Source organism: Aricia agestis, chromosome Z (assembly GCF_905147365.1).
Source record: "Aricia agestis chromosome Z, ilAriAges1.1, whole genome shotgun sequence".
Classification (NCBI taxonomy): Eukaryota; Metazoa; Arthropoda; class Insecta; order Lepidoptera; family Lycaenidae; genus Aricia; species Aricia agestis.
The window spans coordinates 29,890,330-29,910,737 of NC_056428.1; the positions used below are offsets into that span (position 1 = coordinate 29,890,330).

The 20,408-nt window shown below is 36.1% G+C and overlaps 1 protein-coding gene across 3 annotated transcripts; it reads left to right on the forward strand.

Moving 5' to 3' along the window:
• Positions 1 to 701: 701 nt before the first annotated feature.
• On the forward strand, positions 702 to 17,490 carry LOC121738495 (protein RCC2). 3 transcript variants are annotated; one of them, XM_042130578.1, is made up of 12 exons: positions 702 to 845; positions 3,127 to 3,312; positions 7,110 to 7,256; positions 7,595 to 7,670; positions 7,863 to 7,994; positions 8,483 to 8,582; positions 12,041 to 12,144; positions 13,490 to 13,656; positions 14,143 to 14,323; positions 14,793 to 14,870; positions 15,208 to 15,308; positions 16,636 to 17,490. In XM_042130578.1, exons 2-12 carry the CDS (start codon positions 3,130 to 3,132, stop codon positions 16,804 to 16,806), a joined length of 1,440 nt encoding a protein of 479 aa, XP_041986512.1. In that variant the 5' UTR covers positions 702 to 845; positions 3,127 to 3,129; the 3' UTR covers positions 16,807 to 17,490. The 3 variants fall into 3 exon arrangements, with proteins under 3 accessions (XP_041986512.1, XP_041986513.1, XP_041986511.1); XM_042130579.1 differs by having other exon boundaries at positions 702 to 840; positions 3,124 to 3,312; XM_042130577.1 differs by having other exon boundaries at positions 702 to 838; positions 3,121 to 3,312.
• Positions 17,491 to 20,408: the final 2,918 nt, after the last annotated feature.

The window sequence follows — 20,408 nt, forward strand, 5'->3', positions numbered from 1 at the left end:
TTTTGAGAGCCAATTTGTCAATAACATATGCCATAGATCATAACATTAAACGATCGGACACCGGTGTCGCGTCTCGCGGCACATTGAATATGGCGCGTTTCCGATCGGAGGCATCGGTTAATCTGAAGTGATACTGTGACCGCGCGCTCTCCGCCCTCTTTATCGGAAACGGTTCACCGTATGAAAAAAATGTATAAGCAAAAGTTGTAGAGAATTTTGTATTCTACATTATGGTAATAAATACAAACAGCAAAAAACCCATAGGAAATGAAATATTTTACAAAAAAAGTGCAAATCAACGATTTTTGTGACCTTTTGACCTTGAAATTTAATAGTTGCGTACACCCTACCATACGTAGGTTTTGAGACAACATGGGTGCCAATATACAGATATTTACAACCTTACAGCTGGTTTTCTCGAATTCCGAGGTGAACTTACTATATTCAGGTATATTTAGTCAATCAAAAAATCAAAAAAAACGGATCACAGACACAGAGTGACTCCGTAGTCCGTGTAAGTCATTGGTGAATCGTGAGCCGTGGGACGTGGCCCGTGAGTTGACACGGACTAGTAATTATAGTCTATCTTACTATTCCTGTACTCTGTGGACTATGTCACTTGCATGTCACTTGATAATAAAATTGTGGGAAAAATTTCATTTTCCTGAGTGGCAATGTTTCAAATAAAAACGAAATACTATTTGAAAGAAAAATATAGATGAGGGTTAATATTAATTTTTTCGCGGTATCCCCATCATTGTCATACAAATAAAAGTGAGCATAATCGGGTTGAAATTCCCGTTAGGTGCGATTTATTTATTCTTTCTTCTAGAAATTGATTAAAGGTAAGTAAATTTTTATTACACAACAAAATAAATAATTATTTTATCATAATTACAAGTTCATTTGGCAATTGTAATTATACTTTATAGTTAAAAGAATAACGTGCGGCACGTGTCGACATTAGCGGTGAAATTATGCTGATAATACAAATTATTTACAGTAATCTTATGTTTTAAAACTTAAACTTTTAAACATATTTAAGTATTATGATATTTAAAGGATTATAGCATGTATTGAGTCGACAGCGCTTAGTTATTGGGAGGCGTCGGTAGAAGGTTTTTCATTTTGTCGGCCACATTACATCTTATTGTATTAAAAAATCGATCATCGTTATTTTAATGTTAATTACTTTGGGGTTTGCCTGTTTTAACTTAGCTTTTTCAGAGTGATGCGTAAAATGTAAAATAGATTTACATACACACAACATTGTTAGGTAAATAGTATTGCAAAATAGATTTTTTTATAAAAACAATTGAAGGTAGATAAGTAAAATACTTAAGTACTTACACCTTTTTCAATATTTCCTATTTTTTTTAAGTTTCCCTAATTTTCAAGTCTTCTTCTAAAGTAGAAAGTTTGTGAACTTACAACTATTTTTATTATACCTTCCTTAAGCAGGGAATTGACTACTGGGCCGCCCACTACGGGCCGCCCGTCACGGGCAGGTCTGTCGCATGTCTGCTCGTCAATTCCTAGGTACGGGCACAGACATGCCCGTTGGCCCGTGCCCGCAGCCTGCTCGCGAGATCGCATTTTTCCCACACGGGTACGGGCAAGTCTGTACATGAATGGTCGCGACGGGCAGCCCGTCGTCATTCGCGCCTTGGAGAGCGATTGGAGTGCACTTAAAATATTATTTTAAAACATATTATTGTAAACAATACAAACACTAAACTTAGGAATGAAGGCACAATTTTGACATTTGTTTATTTCCATTTACCGGTCGTATCCTTGTTTGTAGAAAGTTAAAGGCAAGGATTACATGAACACCGATCTACGTAATGCTGCTAATACAGCGAACTTATTGAAAAATCCAAAGAAATCAATGCCTATGCTGATCTATCATTTGTTAAAAGAAGATTGAGTCCATGAGACCACGACCGAGCTGCAGCCCTCTATCTATTTGACTGACTTGCCTGTTCTGTGTGTGTTCGATTGGGGCAAGCGCCAGACTTGTGCCAGACCAGGCGGCCCGCAGGCAGCCCGGTAGTGAATTCCCCGCTTAACTGATTTGTTGCGGATGGCATGTTTCAGTGCCATCACTTTCTTTTGTTTGCGTGTGGCGTTAGGCACGGATGTGTGTTATTTTAAAATCAATGATAACTCCTTCAATTAAGCTTTAAGAAAGTTTTTGGCCAGAATCAAACTATCTTAATTTTTTACGTATATTAATATTGTAGCCTTCGTTTCTGGATATTAGATTTTTGATAGAATAGGGCCCACAAAACTTTTTGAAAATTGCATTTACTTTGTAATAAAGCGTCATATTATGATATTAAATTATAAATGTGTTATACCACAAACAGGATTCAAGATAGGGTATTAATCTACGATTAATAAAAATTAAGGAAAAGTAACTCCGTCAAAAAACATGCTCCACAATACTTGTCAAAAGAGTGTACCTTAGGTACACATTTCAATACATTTGCAATATTTAGGTGACCTTGAGTGGTACTAGGCTGACGTTACATGACAGATCAAAAGGAATCAAATTTAAAACGGTAATAGTATGGGAGTTACGATTCCTTCGTTTTTATTATTTGTAGGTATTAATATACAATTTTTGAAAAGTGTATCAATTCTATGGTGGTAATAAACTACTGTACAAAAACTAAATTTTTATTCAATTGCTAAGTACCTTAAATATGCTAATAACAATAGTTTTACGAGGAAAACCAAAATATGATTTTTAGATCTAATTTAATACCTCATAATCAAGCAAATCATTAGAAAATGCAAAATAAGTTAAAAAGGTTTAGCATAATAACTGTATTTAAAAGGTCACTTACTGTCCATTTCCAGAAATACACTTATTTCGCTACTTCTAATCACCTAAAACAGTGTGCCGGACTGTTCACCTCTCACTGTGGAGCAAGAAATTTCTAATCTGCTTTACTATAACTTTCTCCAAATATTGTTTCACTGATGTAAAGTTACTTGTCACAAGTACAAAACATTGTGTAACTATAACATCTGTATATATACTGATCTGGATCTTTTGTTAATAATAAAAAAAAATAGTTCACTTACTGAAACTCTTTACTAATTCTTAATTTTCTCTAGAAAATGTCTACAAACGGCAACCGTAAACGTGCAGGAGCTGCAATGAGCAGGCCAAAGAAAACCAAAAAGGTCGCCAAGCCCGCATCTGAAGATGAGGATAGTCTGGATTCCATTCATTCTGACCCTGTTCAGGAACAACAGTCTCTGTCACCGCTGCCAGATGAACCAACTGTTAAATTGCCAGAGGTAAGAGTTCCCATGCTGATAGTGTCCGACCGAAGCTTCGGCTTCGGCTTCGGCGGCCGAATCCTTCGGCCAAAAAAACCTTCGGCTTCGGCCTAAAACCCGGCCGAAGCCGAAGCTTTGCCGAAGGTACGAGCAACCGTCGAAATTGAACGAAAGGCTGAGTGAGTCGTGAGAGAGCGACGGACCGGTCGTGTATGCGGAGGCCACTGGGAGTCACTGTCAAATACAATAAACAAACACTAACTTCTTATAAATCATTTAATTATTTAAGAAGTTAGTGTTTGTTTATTTTATTTTTTAGTCTAGTTTCGGTCTAGACGAGTTAAACAAAGACTGATTGATTGGTCTAATTATTGTTATTTGTGAAATAATAAAGAAATTATGTTTTTTTACAATAGTACAGTCAATAAAGTAGTTGTTGAATGCGTGAGCGCCTGAGCGGGAACCTAAGAGATTTCTGCTGGAACTTATTCAGGGTGCTTAGGAATAAAACATACTAAAAGTTCCTTATGTCTGAGGTTCCTTATGTCTGAGTTCCTTATGTAGGAGGTGAGCAGGAGTGAGTGTAGGATGACAAAAGTCTAAATTTTTGGTTTTTGGCTAATAACTAAAATACGATGCGTTGTAGCAAAAAATGTTCTACAATGAAAAAAATTTATTAAATTCTCTATAATTTTGATTCTACTATATTAATTCTCATCAATTTTCTACACACACTCAGGAAAACTACATATACTACACGCTCAGGAAAGGTGAAAATAAAAAGTGTTTTATTTTTAAATATTCCTTTATAATTCTGATTGAATAGTAGCTTTACCGCTTCTATGCAGCGTTCAGTAAGTGAGAGGGTTGTAAGCACATCCCCCATCCCCTCATTACACCCCTTGACGTGGCAACGCACCAATAGCACCCATGGTGTTGCAGACGACGCAAGGCATTACGGTAACCAGCTTCCATCAGTTGGAACATACACTAAATGTATAAAAAACATTCGCGAATGAGCTGACCTCTCAAGAGTGGGGGTGGAAAATGTAGGTAATTTCTTGACGCCAAGGACAATAGGCGACTTGCCAGCGCCTGAGGCTTCACTAAAACAATAATATATTTTGTCACTGCACCAGGGATTGTAGCAGCGGCTAATGTAGATGCCTGAGAGCGATTCTGAAACTTCCAGAGCATGTAGTTAAAAAAACGGACGAGAATTTGGAAAAACTATATAGAATCACATAGTTATAGAGAATTGAATAAGCTTTTATTTCGTTATAGAACTTTACTGCCACAACGCATCGTTTTTAAGGTATTAGCCAAAAACTAAAAATTGAGACTTCTATCACCCTCCTTTCCCTCCGGCTCATCTCCAAGACGTTTTAGTATGTTTTGTCCCTAAGCACCCTGAATAAGTTCCAGTAGAAATTGCTTAGGTTTCCGCTCACGCACTCAATACACTCCTTTTAGTCATTCCTTAACCAGACTACAAATAATCTATACTAATATTATAAATGCGAAAGTATCTCTGTCTGTCTGTCTTGCTTTCACGCCAAAACTACTGAACCGATTGCAATGAAATTTTGTATACAGTTATTCTAGAGTCTGAGAAAGGACATAGGCTACATTTTGATGTGGGAAAATATCTTATTTCCATGAAAATATCGATGAAAATGAATTTGTATTGCGCGTGGCCAGCGCTCATCCCGGGAGTCCTGGGTTCGAGTCCCACAGGCGGAACAAAAAGTTTTCAATGTTCCTGGGTCTTGGATGTGTATTAAAATAAAATTTCAAAAATCTTAAACATATTTTATGTATAATATTATAAAAAATCCAGAAATATATCGATGGAATGAACATTTTAGTTCTAATACGATTCAACAGATGGCGTTTTATTTTTTACTTTATTGTAACATAGAACTAATCATACTTATTAGTTAGTATGTTTTTGTTTATAGTTTTTAATACGTTAGAATATTATGTTTAATAATATAATCACTTGGTATAATAATAATCAATCTGTCTTATCTTATAGAACTCCTACTGCATTTCTAATATATGTGACAAGTTGACAACAGATTAAGGCGCTCTAAAATAAAGGAGTTCGAGTGTACCGTGTTGGCCTATATTCCATCCAGAAAAACATTTTAATTCTAATATATGAAAACAGATGGCGTTTTATTTTTTACTTTATTATTGTAACAGAACTAATCATACCTACTTTACTATATAACATTGTTTTTATTCATAACTAGCTGTTGCCCGCGACATCGTCTGCGTGGACTTTAGTTTATAGCGCGCGGTGTCAACAAAATTTGTGTCAAATTTAAAAACTTTTTAAAACCCTGGTGGTACCCCTCTTAGGGCCGCGCTACACCGGAATGGCAGCGCTGAAAGTGCTCGCCTCGCATGGCAGCTCCATTCCGGTGTAGCGCGGCCCTTAATTAATCAAAATACCCAAAAACAGCTATGCAGTGTGCACATAATCTATACTAATATTATAAATGCGAAAGTATCTCTGTCTGTATGTCTGTCTGTCAGTCTCGCTTTCACGCCAAACGCCAAAACTTCCGAACCGATTGTAATGAAATTTTGTATACAGATAGTCTAAAGCCTGAGAAAGGACATATGCTACTTTTTTACTGGAAAAAAGGGTTGTAAGGGGGTGAAAATGCGTAAATTTGTTCAAATTAAGTTAGTTCCAACAATTCATAATAGATGGCGCCGTGCGTCTCCTACATCGCGCTGACGCTTGCTCAAAAGTCTTTCTATAAGACGTGGTATCATCTTACATTTAAGTTTCGATTTTTTTCGATTGTTATATCTATTCTACGGTATTAAATAACTCAGTACTTTATCTGTGCAGTGACGTAACCTTAAATCTATCAATGATAAATAGTTTATGGGTAAAGTTGTGTAATTGGAGGGCTAAATAAGCTTTAAAATTTGGCATAAAAGATAAAGTTTAATATAAAAAAATGAAATACTTTTTGTGTGCACACTGCACAGCTGTATTGATTTAAGGGGTACCAGGGTTTTTTTATAAAAGCTTTTGACACCAATTTTGTTGACATCGCCCGCTATAAACTGAAGTCCACGCGGACGAAGTCGCGGGCAACAGCTAGTTAAGAAATAAATTACAAAATCATAAGCTTTTATTACTACTATTCATTGTAGCTTATAGACAATTTTAAACAATAAATACTGAGAGTCGAGATTAAGATTATAAACCTTCGGCTTCGGCTTCGGCCGAAGGTTGTGGCTTCGGCTTCTGCCAAAAATAGACATTCGGTCGGACAACACTTTTTATTTCAAAATACGTAGCATAGTAGCTACGTACAGTAACATTATATGACATTAAAATTATTTAAAAATTTTGTAATGTAAGCAATCAAATATTTTTCTAAATTTTCAATGGTAAGATATTATGGTAAGTCTACCATTATATTTTATAATATTTTTGTAAACAGAAAAGGTTCGCTTCATATAGGTGGAACCAGTAAAGCTTTGTAGTTAGTAGTAGGCGAGCACGACGTTCTTTTATCTCTTTCATTTTATTATCGTAATTCGTAACCATTTTATATGAAACACCTTCATCTTAAGGGAAAAGTATCACTATAAAAAGGATCCTACAATACATTAATTTTTATTGTTTGGGCCTAAATTACTGCCAGACCAAACTTTAACAAAATATTATGTTCTGTAGTTTTTTTGTGAAATATTCATCCATACAATATTATGTTACATATTTACAAAGTTTGTAATATGTTAATTATTTCAAAGTGTAATTATAATATGCTGGTTTCTTGCAGGAATTGCTTAAAACCTTCTACAAATCTCCTGGACGCTTGATGATTGCTGGTATGGTATCTTGGGATCTCGTAGCCAAGAGGGACAACAATCCATCTAAGAGAACACATCCCAACCTCTACACCTTCCATAAGTTTACTGATCAAAGGGTAGGAAACATTTATTATGAGAAATAGTTAATATAATATGTACTTTTAAAGAAATTTATTCATAAGCAGATGGCAGATCTACTTTATATCGTTGAGATACTATCAACACTTGATATAAAATACTTCAAATATAAAAGGTTTTTATCATAGAGCAAGTCAATGCAGAATAATTCTGAGAACCCCTTATAGTAAAAATACATCTGATCTAGAAGAGAAGATAGTATTAATGTAACTACAATATTATTGAAGAGGTATCATGTGGCTTTGCCTCTATTGCATGCTAAAACTATGTTTTTACTTGGTTAATTGTACGTTTAAGTTACATTTTGTTGTTACAGTTCCGCCTCATTGTAAGTGGTTGCAGTGCTGGTCACTCTGTTTTAGTGTCTGAAGAAGGGGAGGCTTACACTTTTGGTAATTTTTATTTCTTTCTCTTTTTATACATTATGATTGAGCTTAATAAGTAAAAAAAAGCTTTCGAAAATCAGTTTTTCTTATTATAAACTCTATGATTACTCTTAGCTCTTGGTACATCTTTGGAAGTTGGTGGTATTGTATGATTTCATCATGAATAGGGCAGAGTTATGGCATCTTTAATAATTTCAGGTCGTAACCCGTGTGGTCAGTTGGGTTTTGGTGACACCACAACTCGTAATGCACCGGAAGCTGTCCCTGGTCTGAAAGGGCTCAACATCATCCATGCGGCTGTCGGCAGGAACCATACTTTATTTGTTACAGGTTATTGAGCCATTACTACTATGAAATATTGATTTTGTATTTAAAATGAAAACTACAACACGCAATATTTTTTAAAACGATCAATAATTCTTGTTTGTAAAATATTTTGATATAATTGTACACATTCCTTAGAACATTTTTTGACTTGATTACTAGTAAACGAGGATTTCTTGATCACAGAACCCTGAAACGTAACCCTAACCAGCAGCTTTTTTGTATATTGATAGGTTACTATTTATATAATTTAACCATAACATTGTCCTACAAATAGAACAATTCATATTTTAGGACCATCAAATTGAAATATTAAATCCTTTCTATCTCTGTTAGCTACCACTTTCGAGAATTTTCGCAGAAGGCTTGATAAACAAGTCAAAAAAATGTTCTAGAGAAGCTGTACTACAATCTTTCTTAATTTGAGAAGAAAAAAAAAATTTTTTTCAACATTACAAAAACGATAACGCGTAATGAACAGTGTGCTCCCTCAGATACGGGCACGGTATATGCCTGCGGTGACAACAAGAGTGGTCAGTGTGGTCTCGGGAACACTACACCTCAAGTCTTGAAACCAACCCGCATAAGATACACGTAAGTGGCGTCATTTTGTTTAATATCATACTTTATGCACCTTAGTTTTGTTTTTTTTTTAATACTAGCAAGCTAGCTAGCAATATATATATATATATATGTTTGTAACAATATCGTCGTAACATTATAAACTCCGATTTTTAATTCAAGATCGAAAAAACTACTACAATATTGCCACTGCAATAAAATATTTGTGCAGTAGTATATTCCTTTTTTCTAAAAAACAAGGCTTAGATAATTTAATTATTAATAATTTTAATCAGATGATTTAAATAAGTAATCTGAGATAATTTTATTTTACATAAATACAAAACGTCGTAATAAAATCTTAAACATCGGTAATTTTTGGTAGTATACCTGGTATTTTACTGGTATCACTTCAGGTATTCATAACATTTGGTGCTATAGTTTACAGGTTAAAGTAACATACTTACATTATAATTTAAATAAACATGTACCTAATTTACAAATTAGCAGAAAAAATGTGTTTAGCTCGCTTTATGGTTGTTATCTTATCGCTGCCATTTTTTTCGGCCATGACACCATGATATTGTTTGTCCTGTCTTGTTATCCTTAATATTAAAATGATAAACTCATCTTATATTATGTTTTATAGCAGCATTTGTCCTATACTGTAAACTATGTAAGTGTGAGAGGGACTAATGCTATTCAAACATAAAAGACTTCCTATTTAGACTAAGATGTAAGAGTGTCATCTGGGTTCTAGTAAAAACCATAAATATTAATATAAAAGCTTGTATCAATAAGGATTATTTGACAAAAACCTTGTTTAATTATTATGTTGACTAGTAATCCCAATAATAAATAAAGTAACATATTGCAAAAAGGTTGGCGAAACCTGAAATATTCACTTGACAATGACATTTATGTCACTTTGACACCTTTGACAGTGACGTACTGTAGTAGCTTTTTTGATCTTGAATTAAAAATCGGAGTTTAGTACAGGTTCCCTAGAACATTTTTTTGACCTGATTACTATCAAGCAAAGGATCATAGGCATTTTGGATAAGTCTCAACAGAGATAAAATGTATACCATTAGATAGCTCTTAGTAAGTAGGTAAAAAAGTTATATGGCGCCCAGCCCCTAGCAACTGTACTTTTTGAAATAATATACAGTCAACGTACAAGGCCGGCGTTCCGACGTAGTTTTTGTCGTCTATGTGGTAAGATTTATTTGCGCTTAGAAAGGTTACATATGTCTCATCTTAGATAGTACCCCTTAGATTTACGCTCACAGTAGTAGTTTAACCCCTCCCTCATACTGCTTACCCTTGGACGGCGGAGCAGGTAACGATGACAGAAGAGAAAATATAAATAGAAGATAAGTGTGTAGACATAAGACTGTATAACGGCCGTTCCCAATATTCAATCTATCTCTGGTTTGACATACAACCGATCGCAGCTAACATTGAATTGACATAAAATATATGTCTCTAATGTCTAACGGCCGTTCCCAATATTTGATCTATCTCTGGTTTTGCCCTACTAGAGATAGGAATAGCTCACATTAGACATTAGAGACATATATTTTATGTCAATTGTGAGCTATTCCTATCTCTAGTAGGGCAAAACCAGAGATAGATCAAATATTGGGAATGGCCGTTATGTGAGCTATTCCTATCTCTAGTAGGGCACAACCAGAGATAGATCAAATATTGGGAACGGCCGTAAGTGTATAAATTGTATTAAGAACTTAAATCCCTTAACTTAAAATCAGGGGCAATAGCATTATTTAAAAAAAAATACGGATGGACGGACTGACAGACTGAAACTATAATATAAGTGTTTCTTGTTGACTACGGAACCCTAAAAATAATCATGTTATAATGTAACGTGATGTTAACAGTATGAAATAAGAATAAGAATACATTTATTTTGTCAACACACAACATACACAAAACAGAAGAAAAAATAATAATAAAAAGAAAAGCCCTAAGCTACATTTGTATATATTATGTGATGTCAAAATTGGCCCCAGCTCAGCTATACGCAGCAAGCAAGCCCGCTGCACTGGTATTCTGCAAGGGCCAAAGAGTGACTTCACCACATAATGGACAGGGTAAACAACACTTATGACTAAGTATACCAATAATACAACAATATACAAAAAGAAAAGAGAAAAAAAAAACTAATACTATATATCCCTAAAACGAACAGGTGTAATATTATAATTTATAGTAAAGGTTGTTGCTTATGTACCTTTAAACAAAAAAAGAAAAATGTTTGACAGCTGCAGGGGTCTATACTCTATAATCTATGGATAAAAAAATAAATAAAAACACATGGATTGTTTTAGCGTTTGTGTATGTATGAGCACTGATGTCACTTTTAACATGGCTTTACTCAAAAAGTACAACGACTCTTGACTAGCGCCCTAATGGTCATTAATGTACATGGGTATACCTTCCTAAAAATAATCCATTCCTGTTGAGTCCAATACCAGAGCCCATACATTTTTGCCCATCATCATTTTTCGTGAGTAGCTTCATTTTGATAAGACAAACAATTTCCTCTGCGGAAATTCTCGAAAGTGGTAGCTAACAGAGATAGAAATATAACTATTAACCTATAAATATAAAATAAAATCAGCTGGTTAGGGTTCTGTTTTAGGATTCCGTACTCAACGAGGACTTGTGTGAGCACACGACGCCGATTGTTTGGTCGGCCAACTCGGCAGAAATCCGAAGCGTGTAAAATTTTCCATTAAAAAATCTATTTTTCCATTCAAAAATCTATCGCTGTGAAAGGAACCGTGCGAGAGCAATCGGCCGACTGTTGTCTAGTCTGTGCATTTACCATCAACCCAACTGTTTAGTTGGCGTAGTGTGCGCACTATCGGCCGATAGGGAAGTCTGCGGTCTGCGGGGGCGCTAGCAGAGTACAGACAGACACACTTTTGCATTTATAATAATACTAGCGACCCGCCTCGGCGTCGCACGTTTATAAAATATATATAGCCACTGAAAAAATGATTAAAATCGATAGCCTATGATCCTTCACGTGGTCTACTTCTTATCTGTGCCAAATAACATAAAAATTGCTCCAGTAGTTAGCGAGATAAGCCCTTTCGAAAAATTTCCACCGTTTTTTCCCACATTCTCCTATTAGTCTTAGCGTGATAAAATATAGCGTATAGCCTTCCTCGATAAATGGGCTATCTAACACTGAAAGAATCATCAAAATCCGTTGCGTAGTTTTAAAGATTAAAGGGAACAAATGGACATGAGGGAAAGAAAGCGACTTTGTTTTATAATATGTATAGATGGATACTTTATCTTCTTTTTTAACCCCCGACAAAAAAGAGGGGTGTTATAAGTTTAACGTGTCTGTCTGTCTGTCTGTTTGTCTGTGTGTGTATCTGTCCGTGGCATCGTAGCATCCAAACGGGTGGACCGATTTTGATCTAGTTATGTTCAGTAAATGTTGATTGTTACAGTGGGGCTCCAATTGTGAAGGTTGGCTGTGGTGCAGACTTCTCCATGATCTTGGATTGTAATGGTGCATTGCATTCCTTTGGATTACCAGAATATGGCCAACTTGGTAAACACATTTATTATAATTTTAATATCAACCTAAACTAATAACTCCTTAACATCGAAATGGAGTGAAGTATAGAATGGTTACCCTCATGATTACTCAAATATGGATTCAGTTACTGACATAATGGCCCGTTTACATTTTTCCGACCTAGTGATCCAATGCAGCGCTGGATCGCTATTGCAATAAATGAAACGGGCACTAGAATTAAATTCAGGGCACTTCGTCTTGAGGGTCAAGCGTTTGGAGTCCCGCCACAAAGTCAATTTTAGCTCCTTTGTGGTGAGGGTCCCGACGCATCATCTACCGACCTTCGAGAAGGAGTTCTGGCCGATTGGAGTCGTCTACAGAAGGTTCCGAGGACGACTTCCGAACACGTCGCGCCCCACGTCGCAGACAATACGTGTTTAGTGCTTAGTGTTAGCTTTAGTTTATATGTTATGTATGTTAGTCTATAAGGTATATATAATATGGGCCAAGATGCCTGATTTAAATAAAGAAATAAAAATAAATAAATAAAATAAAATAAATGCAGCGCTGTATTGCTATTGGAATAAATGAAACCGGCACTGGAATACAATTCAGAGCAATCCAGCGCTGGTTTGATCACTGGATTGGAATAATATAAACCGGCTCTCTCATAGTATTTATTATTCATAGACCCTTACTATAGTTTGTGCGTTTTATGATGATATGCGTGACACATTATTATTGACAATAGTAGGGAAGTTACCTAACAAAAATTAATCGATAATTTAAAAATATCGAATCACTTCGTAAAGGAATTGCAATCGAAATTATTGATTTCGTACTGACATTTCAGTGGTGCCGGCGATTTAAGATGGCCGCCATTTTTTATCGATTTGATTTCGATCCAACAGAGTCAATCTCTCATGACATAAGTTCCGTTTCATGCATCTGACATTTTTCAAATGTTTTCGTAACAATAATTTTATACTCCTATTTCACAGTTAATATTTATAGGTAATTTTATATTAATAAGTTAGCAACTATTCATTTTTATTCATTTACAATTATAGGAAACATTTGTTTTTGTAGATGGAATATAATTTATTACATTTTGATTTTTTTTGGTTTCTTGTAAAAAAAACCCGTAGCAAGGAACATGAAAACTGTCACCCATATCATCTTAAAACGCACAAACTATAATAAACATATTTACACATGGGTGTTTGTCTTTATTTCCACTTGATAGACAAATGTATGCTGTGTAAGCTTTTTTACTAGTAAGGGGTTTGTGTGTTTGCGCACTAAGTAGAGAGGTATAATATTTAATACAATATATAGATTATATAGATTTTTTTAAGTACTTAACTGAAATTTTTAGGCCACAACACGGATGGAAAGTATTTTGTGACGTCCACGAAACTGTCATATCATTTTGAAACGGTGCCAAAACATGTGGCTTTCTTCTTTGAGAAGTCAAAGGATGGCCATGTCACTCCGGTCAAAGACGTTGACATTGTGGACTTCTCGTGCGGAAATAATCACACTGTAAGTATTTCGTCTAAAGCAGGGGTTCCCAATCTTTTTCAGCCTGCGGCGCAGTTACATGTCACAATATTTTGTCACGGCGCCCTACTCTACCTAGCTATTAGAAAAAGATACCATCGAGGAAATTGATTCCTAGGCAGTTGATGAACCAACGTCATGTGGTCGGCTTTAATATCGATTCAATGTTAGCTATGATCGGTCGGTCGGATTGGAAGTCGGGTTGGACTTAACGCAACCAAATTACTTAGGTCCGCCATCTGCCTAGGAATCAAGTTCTCTGATAACACCTTTAATGATATTAGGTACAGCAGGAAAATAGTAATAAACAAATATATAATCATCTACCTGCTTTACATTTAAAATATTATTTTATTAATTATTTATTTATTTTATTTTATAATATTTCGCGGCGCCCCACATACCTTTCCACGGCGCACTGGGGCGCACAATTTGGCTAGCTACTATAACAGTACTTTATTTTTAAAGGTGGCCATCGACTCGAAGAAGCGAGCGTTCAGTTGGGGTTTCGGTGGCTTCGGTCGCCTGGGCCACGCCGAGCAGAAGGACGAGAGTGTTCCGCGACTGATCAAGTATTTCGACTCCCAGGCGCGCGGCGTCCGCTCCGTTCACTGCGGCGCCACGTACAGCCTGGCTGTTAATGAGCTCGGTGAGTTGTCTCGCTCCCACCGCCCGTAGCAGTGGCGGCCTTGGGGGGGAACAGGGTAATTATGTCAAGCAAAAAGTGGCATTTTATTAGAATTTTTGGTGGTGAGGTCCCGGTGTCGGTGGCAGTGGACAGACGGCCAAAGGGATTCAAAGAAAAGGGAATCAAAGACCTGGAAGTGTGTAAGGTAGCCACTGAGTCGTGTATATCGTGTATAATATCGTATTTAGGCTACAAACTATGGAAAAAAATAACCTAAAAAATGAATTAACCTGCATAACACTTAGAAGGCCGGCTGTTACTATACTATAAGTAGTGCCATATTAAAGTGTTGGCACCGGAAGTCAGTGCTTTGTAATTGTAATTCGCCGATAATAATTGTAGAAGCACCAATATAGATAATTTTTTATTACTGAACGGCAAATTTGTAATAAATATTAATAATATTAAAATTATTCGTTTTCCATTTTAGGTGCCCTGTTTTTGTTTGGTCAGACCAAGCGTACTGGTGAGGCTAACATGTACCCTAAGCCCGTGCAAGACCTTACTGGTAAGTTAAAAATCCACTTATGTACTTATAGAACTTTTAATTTTGATTTAAATCGTTATTAACGGCTTATTTGGTTAATATCAGATATGTATTTATAAATTCCAAAATGTACTATATTCATAATTACTAGAGTTAGACGCAGTAAACTTTGTGGTACGTTTTTCCTGGTGTATATCTCCTGGACTTCCCCAAATATTTCAAGACTAAAATTAGCCAAATCAGTTCAGCCGTAATTGAGTTTTAGCGAGACTAACAAAATAGGGTAATAAAGTTATTTAAAAAGTTTGAAGAATTATTATTGTAATGAAATAAACAATGGATGTGTATTGTGTTGTAGGTTGGAACATTCGCAGCGTGGGCACCAGTAACACGTCTATAGTGATAGCCGCAGACGACACACTCATAGCCTGGGGCGTATCCCCCACATACGGCGAACTTGTTAGTATGATCTTATACTATTTTTGCATATTTATGTTATTTGTATTTTAAAACGCCTCTGTGGTTCAGTGGTTTAGAGCGTCACTCTTGAGTCGGAGGTCGTGGGTTCGATTCCTGCGTTAGAAACATGTTACTTTCAAGTTCGATTAGGACTATGCAGGCTGATGACTCGATTTTCTGACAAGTAAGATGATCCATGCGTCGGATGGGCATGTAAAAAGTCGGTCCTGCGTCTGATCTCTCGCCAGTCGTGTCGGTCGTCTGTCCCACTGGGTTATGAGAGTGAAGGAATAGATACTGCTGTGGCGGTAGAACGGCAAGATATATACAACGTCTGAAATGACGTCAGTGGGCTTCGGCCTGACCGAGCATGCTATCTCTCTCGGTCGGAAGATCTTCCTATTCGGCCGCCACGAACAACGTTAAATTGGTGACCACCGACAAGGATCACATCCTTCTGGACATTAATCATCATCAACACTCCCCGCCCCTCCGCACCACGTCAGCAGACATCAAGCATAACCGGGTTGCCTCGACCATAAGCCGCGATGGAGGTCCGCGCCGGTCGAACCCGCGTCTGGCTTGAACGGGACCGCCATAGGCTACAACGATCGGTCAGCAAGCAGAGCACGTGGTCCCTCTCCTGGTCATTGCACGCGTAGCTTTGGCCCACACCTGACAACACAAGCGCATCGAAGAATACCACAGGTCTTCGGGGGGGAATAATGTGGCGGTACCCACAATTCGCTTAACATTCCTGCATCGCGCTATCGAAGTTTCGGAGAACGGCAAGATATATACAACGTCTGAAATGACGTCAGTGAGCTTCGGCCTGACCGAGCATGCTATCTCGCTCGGTCGGAAGATCTTCCTTTTCGGCCGCCACTAACAACGTTAAACTACGCACACCTGTGCACTATAAAATTACCCAATAATTCGTTTATCCCTTTACCCTTAACCCGTTTTCCTGTAAAAACTGTCCTATGTCGTTCCTTGAGACACCAAGTATCTGCTTACCATTTCATCAACTACGAATCCTTATTATGATTTTTATTAATCTATATTCAATTGGTCCCTATAGTATATTATAGTCTATTTGGATTTTTTTGTGATTGCAGAATTATTTTTTTCCCGTGGTCTCTGTAGACTGTATGGTGCATTAAATTCCAGTAAATTGTTCTAGCCGTTTACGAGATGTCATTATAAATAAAAATGGGGTTTCCTTACACTCGGAACCTTTATTTCGCTTTGTCCGTCTATCCGTCTATCCTCTAAAGTTAATACATATACATGAAGAAAACTCTACAATGCTATTACATTTTGGCAGGGTACGGGTGAAATCAACAAGTCTACGGCTAGACCGAAGGAGGTCTCCCGCATGGATGGCTTGTGTGTGACTCAAGTCGCTATGGGCTTCTCTCACACCCTTCTGCTCTGCGATGACACTTCCGAAGAGGTGAAAACGAAGCTCGCTTCCATGCCAACATTCGAACCCTAAACAGCAAGCATAAGAAACTATTATCTGAATTATTCCCGTTGTGATGTCAATTTTAATGGTACCTCTGGTTTGATTTTATCTTTTGAAGCTTCTTATTCATGATATTTTAAAGTGTTAGGCGTCATCCATAAAGTACGTCGACGTGGATATTTACTGGCAGAATCAAAGTTGTGCTAAGGCGCATTTAATGTTTCACTTTCGACCGCTGAATTCGACTATCGACCATTCGAGGTATCGTTTCTTGATTTTACCACTATCATAAAACGTAGGTAGAACCTCTTCTTGTTATCCTTAACGTATGAAGTACTTTATGGATGCTGCTTTAGCTGTGTAAAATGGCTCAGAAATGCTCAGAAACTTTTTAACTTACATAATATTTAAAAAACAGTACTTGTTTTATTATATTTTGAAGTATTGTATTTCTGAAAGCTTTTTACTGAAAGCTACTAAGTTTTATACCTCATTCTTTGATTGACAATCATGATCATCATAATTTTAGTTCTGTTTACAAGGTAGCATTGCTTTACTTACCTCCTTACTTAAAAACGTTTAGTTGTCGTAAGCATAATCTTTACATTATAACCATTTTAAATCCTAAATAAAGATCTGTATTTCATTTCATAATCACCAGATACAACCATGCGTATAGAAGACTGTTTAATAATATTAGCATAACATTTTTACGAATTTAATTTTTTTTCTATTTGATTTTTATTTTCGATTGTACAACGTAGCAAAGAGTGATACATTTTTATGTATGCAATGTGTTCAGTTTTCTTGTAAGTTTTTAAACATTTAATATTATAGCAGACAATCAAGTTTTGTAGAATTGCTACACGTTTCGACGTCTTTAAGTGTTTTCTTCCTACCTCAAGTACAACAGACAATGTAACGATATAAGATAATATTTAGTATTGTTTGAAGATTAAGCAACTAAGGGTGCAGGTTGGTAGTGGACGAAAGAAAGTAGTATCATATTAATATGGTATGTTATAGAAATTAAAAGAAGAATTAAAAATATTGCTGTGCGCTTCTGAAGCAGGAGCGCGAGCGTAGTTACTGCCGTATTAATTACACGAGCCCTGGGCAAAGGTCCCCCATGATACGTAAATTACCCTTCCTGAAGGCCCGCGAACAAATTTTTATATACGGGGCCCTTCCGTTAAGCTCCCTTTCTGAAGCTTAAAGACGTCCGCTACCAACTTTACCACAAAACATAATATTGTGTCGATTGTATTTTGTATTATTCATAAAATATTGTAAACTTTAGTTTCATACTTATTGAAATAGCCTGTGGTCGTCCGTTTTTGTTCAATATTGTAAGAATACGTTTGTAATACTGTGATCACACTAATTGTAGTGTAGCAACGAAATTGCCAACAGTTATACTGTAATAAAATATGTATTATTCATAATAACTCTCGAGAAAATACATGTGAATGTTTACGTGAAAGACTTATTTTTGTCAGATACTGATATTGTAGTTTTAGATAATTAGAGTATCTCAATTAAGTGGTTAATTTAAATATTATATTGCTGAATCGGCTCAGTGGCCAGTGTCCGTTTTAAGAAGAATTATGTTGAATCTTTTAAGACTATGGTGGTCATTGATATTTGTGATCGGCCCCAACTTGCAACTGCCCACCTCGTTCGATGTTTTAGTATACGATATTAGGATTTAATTAACATTTTTCTACTACTATATTGTGAAACTTCACACTACGGTTAAGGGTTTTTCTATGTACGTACTTACTGTTATAGTTTAATTTAAATTAATACATTTAAGGATGCAAATAACACTATTGTGTATTTGTAGATTAGTTAGCTAAGAGATACACATTCCCGTAACTTCTGAAACATCCTTGCCCTAACACTACTATAACCAGTAATGTTACTATTTATAATGTCATTTCAGATTCGAAATGCAATTTAAAGGTATATGATGTATGTTAATATGACTGTGGCTCGAACCACGAGACGAGTTACAAACTTTATACGTCATTTGTTTCGTGGATATGATGACCACAGCGCGGAGTATCCGTTTTAGTGAATAAACCATGTTTAAATTAGTAAGACTAAAATGCTGTGTAACTTCTTATTGTATCATGATTTTAATTTTTTATAGTATTTTCTTTTAATTGTAATTACGCATTTTAATTTATCAAGGGAAAGTATTATTTTCATGTATCGGTTTTAACAATTTAAATATACCTACCTATGTAAAGTCTTGCTTGCTAAATTATGACTTTTAAATTAAACTTTTCGAATAATATCAATTGTGTTTTATTCTGGAAAATATTAGGTTGGGGAAAAAGTTTCTTCGCATCTATACATCTTCTTCTTATATATATAAAATTCTCGTGTCACAATGTTAGGCCCCGTACTCCTTCGAAACGGCTTTACTGATTTTAACCAAATTTCATATGTATATTCAGTGGGTCTGAGAATCGGCTACTGGGTACTTTTCATATTGAAAAGTGCATTTGTTGAATAAACAATAGTAAATTATTACAACACGAGTCTGACGGCGACCATTGTTGCGCGATGCGATTGAGCGACCGACGTCGAGCACAGCCTTAACGTGTTGTTAAGAGAATAGCCTAGCCGTTCTAAGAGGATACCTAACGTTATGACTTATGACGTACCTTAGATGATGTAATCGTATAGTACTTCCCTTCAGGAACACAATAAAACCTGCGAAAAGGTTTTCAAAAGCTTTAAAAAACATAATTTAAAAATCCAGTTTTACTCATAAAGTTAATATATCTACCTATATATTATATTAACTTTATGGTTTTACTAGTCAGAGTTTTTGCAAAAGACAGTAAAATTCTTAGGACACCCATTGACCGATGAAGGAATTAAGACTAATAATGAGAAAATAGTTAGAAGCTGTTAAGAAATTTCCCTTGCCGGAAACCCAAAATGAATTAATCTTTCCTAGGACTTGTTGGTTACTATCATAATACATTTATATTGATCTTGCTAAATTAACTAAGTAAACCACTGACAGTTTGTTTAAAGCAAAATGCTAAGGTTTTACATAATAAAGAGTAATTTGAAAAATGTAAACAGTAATTAATACCCCATGTTATTTGCAATACCCTGATTTTAATCAGTAATTAATATTAACTACTGACGCATCAGATGTTGTGCTAGGCGCCGCCCTATCCCAAGGCACTGTAGCTTAGGCTGAATCGCACTATCGACGTTTTTTCGTACGGTGAGTATACAATACTCGTATAATATAGAGCCTTTATTGCTAGCGCCCTCTTTACAACCCATGGTTAATTGTGGTGTAAAGAAGCCAAGTTTTAATCTTAGGATTATACCCGTAACCGAACATTTTCAGAACCAGGTGATGAAGTTTTGTTACGTCGTACGCTGCCATTAGATGTCGCTTGTTACACGATTGTTGAATGAAGTACCTAATATTAATAAGGGTCGGAGCAGAGGGCGCTACAGTAAACAATCCAACCAAAATCCGTCATGCATACGTCTTATAGTAGTTTGAGCGTAGGTTTGTCGAAACCATAAAGTTATTATACTTACCTAGCGGAATAGAGAAACAAAGAGAGATGTCACTATCAGTAACACTGCGT